At 36.3% G+C, this 6,832-nt stretch overlaps 1 protein-coding gene across 1 annotated transcript in view; it reads left to right on the top strand.

Annotated features, from left to right (window-relative positions):
- The window catches only part of LOC107662017 (5-hydroxytryptamine receptor 4-like), a 123,934-nt gene that overhangs the window by 46,425 nt on the left and 70,677 nt on the right, over positions 1-6,832 (top strand). Inside the window, exon 3 of the mRNA XM_016451868.1 lies at positions 3,198-3,311. Within this exon, the coding sequence (XP_016307354.1) occupies positions 3,198-3,311 (114 nt within the window). The remainder of the gene's footprint in view (positions 1-3,197; positions 3,312-6,832) is intronic.

The following is a 6,832-nucleotide window of genomic DNA, read 5'->3' on the forward strand; positions in this document are numbered from 1 at the left end:
CGGAACGAGGAACGAGGAGACCAGGAGTACTAAACAAAGGGATTTATTCTTGTCACAGGGAATCACACGTAGCACGAGGAGAAGACATCAACATACAATTCCAGACCAGGGAGAACTGAACGGGCTAGAACTAAATACGGTAGATAACGAGGGGCAGACAGGTGATGGGGATAACTAATAACAAGGAACAGGTGATACTAATACTGTGAAAAGGAACTGGAAGGACCAAATAAGGAAAACAGGAACTCAACGGGAACATACACGTGACAGTCTCCTGCTTCAGTTCTTAGCACCTATAATATTAAATTATCCGTATATTTATATTTTTTACTTTACTCCAGTAGTCTGGAGCCCCGCCATAATTGACAGCACACCAAATGAACCTACAGTATCTCACTCTAGAATTATATCAACTTGTGAAACAAACAATATATTGTCACAGGAAATAGAAGATCTAAGTGAAAAATCTAAGTAATGGTCATAAAGTTCACACTGTCTTGTCTGATTTATTATCATATGTTTCTTTAAACAAGAAATTTACCAGACGTGACAGAAAAGTTGCAGCAAAATCAACACAACGGTAATGCTTTATAATAAATATACAGTAACAAAGCACTTATAAATCATTTGCAAACTATTAGTTTATAGCTAATTAATAATTTATAAACTGTAGTTAATACAATAACACACTATTTACAAATAGTGAGTTCTTCATTCATTGTCACAATAAATGACCATGTTACTGTTTAATTTGCTCATATGTAAAAATTAGATAATGCTTTTTATGTTTGTTTGTTTTTTAAGCTAACAATTTATTAACAGTAACTAGTTCTCACTTTAGTCACAGAAAATCGGAATTACATTAATTAAGTGCTTTAAACCAGCCTTTATTGTATATTAATTGCATTTATATTCATTGTTCCTTAAAAATGTTTACAAATACATTAAGTGCGCACACACACACACACACACACACACACACATGCGTGTTGGGTTTCCATGTTTTATATGGACTTTCTATAGAAAAAAAAATGTATGTACAAACTGTATATTCTACCCCCTAAAACTACCCTAATCCAAACTGATGTATTTTAACAACATGATCAAATGAGTATTTGTATGTATTTCATATTGAGATCATTATGTAATTTTTTTTTATTGATTGATTGATTTTAATGTTTAGCTTCTGGGATTGGCCTAATGTATTTGTAAACATTTTAATGAACTCTTAATACTAGTGCAATTAATGTCCAATATTAGTTGGTTTAAAGCATTTTCTGATTTTCCATGACCTAATCTAAAGTGAGAACTATTTACCATTAATAAGCATTATCTAACTCTTTACATATGAGATAATTAAACAATAACACTTAATTACTGTGCCAATGAATGAAGAACAAATTATTTGTGTATAGTCTATAAATATATTAACTATAACTATTAACTGTAATCTAATAGTTTGCAAATTATTTGTAAATACTTTCTTACTATATACTTATTATAAAGTGTTACCCACATAACCGTTCAGTTCCCCTTCAGGAACTCGAGCTGCGTCGAAACGCTACGGGAACGCCTCCAGCGTGACCACGCTCTGAATCATATGTGTAATCAGTCCAATGGATGGGCGAGACGTCACGGGCGGGGTGACGTAGCGACCAGGAAGTATAAAAGCACGTGCGGTGAAACCGGCGTCAGCTTTCTGTCATTCAGCAAGCGCTCTGTGTGTGTCAGTCTTATTTGGTGAAGTGGTGGATCAGGATGCTATTCCATAGCCTTGAGCATTCTGATCTCCCCTCTCCTTCGGGGGTCAAGGCTCACTCCTCTAGAAGTTGGCCTTCGGGCGGCCCCCGCCTACTTTAGCCATTCCTGGCTCCCTTTTCTCTCGCCTTAGTTGTGCTCTTCCACACTAGGCAGGGATTTGCAAGTCTGGCGGCGTGGGCATTCTCGTTCCCGTAGCGTTTCGACGCAGCTCGAGTTCCTGAAGGGGAACGTCTCCAGGTTACGTATGTAACCATGGTTCCCCGAAGGGAACGAGATGATGCGTCTCAGGGCCATACTTCCAGCATCCCTGCCAGCACTTGCTTCACTCCTGAAGCTGACGCCGGTTTCACCGCACGTGCTTTTATACTTCCTGGTCGCTACGTCACCCCGCCCGTGACGTCTCGCCCATCCATTGGACTGATTACACATATGATTCAGAGCGTGGTCACGCTGGAGGCGTTCCCGTAGCGTTTCGACGCAGCGTCTCGTTCCCTTCGGGGAACCATGGTTACATACGTAACCTGGAGACGATTTCTGTTATGTGTTCGACAGGTGGAGTTTCATAGCTCATGAATGACAGAAGTGTCAAACGTTCTGCGGCTGAACGACTCTTTATTGGTTTTATCTCAACTTCCCTGCTGTTCATTAGTCTGTAATGAGCGGCAGGGGGTTACCTCTTCCTCCAGCCTGCGGTCACAATAACAGGCTTCAGCCTACAATTACATAGTCAGTGTCAATCTTGAGGGAAAACATTGCGTCGAATGAGAATTGGATTAGAGTTTATAGGTACAATAGGCATTTTGATGATTTTTCTGTCTACTGTATACTAGAAAATGATTTTCACAATGCAGTTTAACATCTAATCTAAACTGAATGTAAATTTAAACTAGAAACGAATGCATGTGGTAGAAATATATATATATATAATAAAAAGGTTTCAAGTGTCATTGCTAATCATTATTGATCCACCAATGATTAGAAGCAACGTCTGTGAGATCTATGTCTAAAGAAATTATCTTCTTCATGAGCAGGAATTGTCTTTTTCTATCACTCTGTGTGGGCAATGTGCTTTATATTCCTGGGCAGTGCTTTTATGCCACTGTTTCCATGGGAATTGAGGTGGCGAAAGCTGTCTTAAATGTCAACATTTAATAATTAGTGAATCAAACTTACTCTAAATCAGTGGTTCTCAAACTTTTTTAGTCGCGCCCCCCTTTAAACCTATAAAAAAATCTGACACTTTGAGAACCACTGCTCTAAATGCATTAAATATACTACTAAAAGCATTTCTTCACTCACAATTATGCATCAGTCTTCCGGAACTGAAATGTCTGTGTTATTGTTAGTCCTGTTGAATCGACACTTATCAGTATTTTCATCGTTCCATACGATCAAATGATTTTCAGTAAGTCTGTGTCTTCCCTCTGTTCCCACAGCAACGGGTTGGCGAAGAGGGTTGCTCTCATCAGCTTCCTGTCACTGGTCATGCTCATGAGCGTCCTGGGCAACCTGCTGGTTATGGTGGCCGTCTGCAAGGACCGGCAGCTCAGGTCAGAAACCGTCCGTCTCCATCCACTGCTCTCCACTTATCTGTCAGCAGAGGGGAAAACAGACCTTTTTAGCATTTCATTTGTGCAGCTCGAGTGAAGTGACATGACTCGTGTTTGAGGTAATTCTTACTGGATGGATTTTTTTCTGGTTTCCCAGAGTTTAAACGTTAGCTGAATGACACGGGCCGTTCTTGTTATGCGGTAGCACAAAAATAACCAAATCCAAGTGCTTCTATTATAAGATATAGCAAACTGTTTTGATCAAGTTCTCTTAAACTTTCATTATAACTGAGAAAATTAAGTGGATGAAAGATAAAGAGCTAAAATTATTTAGTGTTCAGTGAGGGATTGTGTTCGCTTACATGTGTGAACAGATTTTTTGGGGTCATTTTGTCAAAAAGATGGAATGTTTTGTTTTAACTGGGTTGTTTATAAACCAGCGAATACCTCAAACATGACAGAATTCATTAAATCCATGATGTTTTCTGACTAAAAGTGATGTCACTTCCTGGAGGAGGATGTCTTTTGTTAGTTGTAGGATTTTACAAAAGACTAATAGGATGGAAAGTGACCTTGGGGGAAAAATATACATTGACTGATTGAAACGATATTGCAAAAAAAAATAATAATATTCAAACTAGAAAAAGAAAAAAAGAAGAATTGACAGTTTTTCATGTCAGAAAATCCAATCAAAACTAATTAAAAGAACAAATATATACTTTTAGGTCCACTAAATTGTGATTAAAATAAAACTAATACGACACAATATTACTAATATGATGAATTGTTAGATTAATATTTTATCCAAAATAGAGAAAATTAAGATGTACAATACCATTCAGAAGTAAGTCTCTTCTGCTCACCAAGGCTGCATTTATTTGATAGAAAATACAGTACTATACAATATAATAACAATAATATTGTGAAATATTATTACAATTTCAAATTTTCTATTTGAACATATTTTAAAATGGAATTTATTTCTGTGATCAAAGCTGCATTTTCAGCATCATTACTCCAGTCTTCAGTGCCACATGATCCTTCAGAAATCATTCTGATATGCTGATTTGCTGCTCAAGAAACATTTCTGGTTATTATCAGTGTTGAAAACAGTTGTGCTGCTTCATATTTTTGTGGAAAAGGTGATACATTTTTCAGGATTCTGTAGGTTTCTTTTGTCTCTCAAGTCTGGAGGCACCAGTATGTTTTTCCTTTAAGAAATCTCTGAAGTCATGAAAGGTTACCATTCATCAAGGTTACCAAGAAAAAGTAGTGTCAAAGAGGGAGTCATGCACTGAATATTATGTCATGTCGGTAGTGATAAATGTCTTAAAATAGGCCGTCCGATCACTTCTCCGGCATGTGATCTTGTCTTTGACACACAATACACAGGTTAATGGTTAATTGTTATAAACGAGAGTACAAGCTCATCATTGTTTAACAGTGTCTCTGGCAACAATAGGTGGTTTTATTTTATTAGTTTAGCAGTTCACCCGCTCATAAACACTTATACATAGCCTCTTTGCGTTTCATTTCAGTGGGTAATTAGCAGCTTGTTAATTACTCCTTTGGTGTCCTGCTGGGTTCTTGGAAAACTATGCAATTGTTTTTGCATCAATGAAAGCTGAATGGAGCTCTGAGTCCTTTATTAACAGAAATAGTCCATGTCTGACAGGAAACAACAGTTCCCTTTCAGTCGGTCACTCTCGACGTCACATCGGATGACCGACGAATTGGGATCTCGCTTAGAGAGACCAATCTACTTCGAGTGTAAACTAAACGAGCCAATGCACATTGGCATGCGATTATTGCATCCAGCTGCTGCTGATCACAGCGTGAGTATAAGTAGGCAGCAGATGCAGCGCATATTCAGCTTTTCGATTCGGAGCCGAGCTACAAACTACAGTCAAGCATGCTCTTTCTGGAGGGGGTGGTTTATTCCTTTTCTAATACGATTGAGAGTGCATGTAAGCACTAGATCGGATTGAACCCCGAAACGCAAGGAACTGCGCGTGTGCAATGACGCAGAAATAGCGTAATGACATATGATGCACGGAATGAGCGGCTCTTCCTTTTGAATAAAGTGTTGTATAAATGTGTGTCCTGTCATTATAAAACTCTCCTTTCACTCGGCAACTGTGAAGTGGAGCAGGACAACCTCCCACCAGTCCTTGTACATTCAGATTCATCAATCGGAATGAATTCAGTCCTATTGAACCAAAAATTGTGCATGTAAACGTAGCCACTGTCTCACCATCATCTCAGACTGTCTAGAAAGTGTCAACATCACAAATGTGCAATTCTAAGGAAGCCACTGATATGGCCAGAGACGGATATCTGAAGCAGCAAAATCCTCTTTGAAAATGGTTCTTAGATTCATAAAGGGATAGTTATGCCATCATTTACTTACCTTCATGTCAGTCCAAATCTGTATGACTTTCATTCTTCTGTGGAAGACAAAAGAAGATATTTTGAAGCATGTTAGTAACTAGTTGTGCAAACAAACAGTTTTGGTCCCCATTGACTTCCATTTTATGGACAAAAAAACAGACATTTCTCACAATATTTTGTGTATGTGTGTGTGTGTGTGTGTGTGTGTGTGTGTGTGTTTTATATATATATATGCAGTATATATATATATATATTTTTTTTACTTACTAGTAGAAAGTTCCAATAACTAAAATAGGAGCACGAGTGATGTATTTCAAAGCAGCTTTTCCATTATAATAGGTTTTTAATACATTTTGATAACTTTAATGTAAGATCTAACTAACTGCACAGATACAGGTTTCTCAGAGTGCTGGGATTCCCAGCATGCACTGAAGCATGAATAAATAATAATGATTGTTATCATTATAATAATATGATTTTTTTTAATCAATCTTGTGATGTCAAGATGATTTTCTCAGACTCAAAATTATGAGTTAGTTGTTTTTCATGTGAAGGTCTATATGTAGTTTTTTTTTTTTTTGTGGTCTTATGAGTTGTCATGTGATGGTAAGTATTGTTAGAAGTTTAAGACACCAAACAAAAGGAAACATCAGATGAACATTATGATGAACATAAGATTAAAGGACATAATATGACTTACATTAGATTAGATGAAACATAATATGGTTTAAAAAATGTTTTTGAGTTTTAACTTTATACTTCAATTTAAATTGAAATTAAAAAGGCTAATATACAATGTTAGGGGTCAGTGCGATTTATTATTATAAATTATTATTATTATTTTTTTTTTTTCCATTTTATGTTGATTGTGAACATTCATTTGAGTACAATCATATAGCATATTTCAAGTTACAAACAATAATTAAAAAAAAACAATAATGCTCAATGCATCCATGCATCCAAGTGTCTTTACAAAATATAGACATGTATAATTACCTAATGTGTTTTAAATATAAATTATACTCAAAATGTGTTAAATTGTATCAAAGTACACTTTTTTTTCTTTTTATAAAGTAATAAGTAAAAAAAAAAAAAAAAAAAGAAACACAAAAAGAAACTATATAAATCCA

The sequence above is a fragment of the Sinocyclocheilus anshuiensis genome, unplaced genomic scaffold (genome assembly GCF_001515605.1).
Source record: "Sinocyclocheilus anshuiensis isolate Anshui unplaced genomic scaffold, SAMN03320099.WGS_v1.1 scaffold535, whole genome shotgun sequence".
NCBI classification, from domain to species: domain Eukaryota; kingdom Metazoa; phylum Chordata; class Actinopteri; order Cypriniformes; family Cyprinidae; genus Sinocyclocheilus; species Sinocyclocheilus anshuiensis.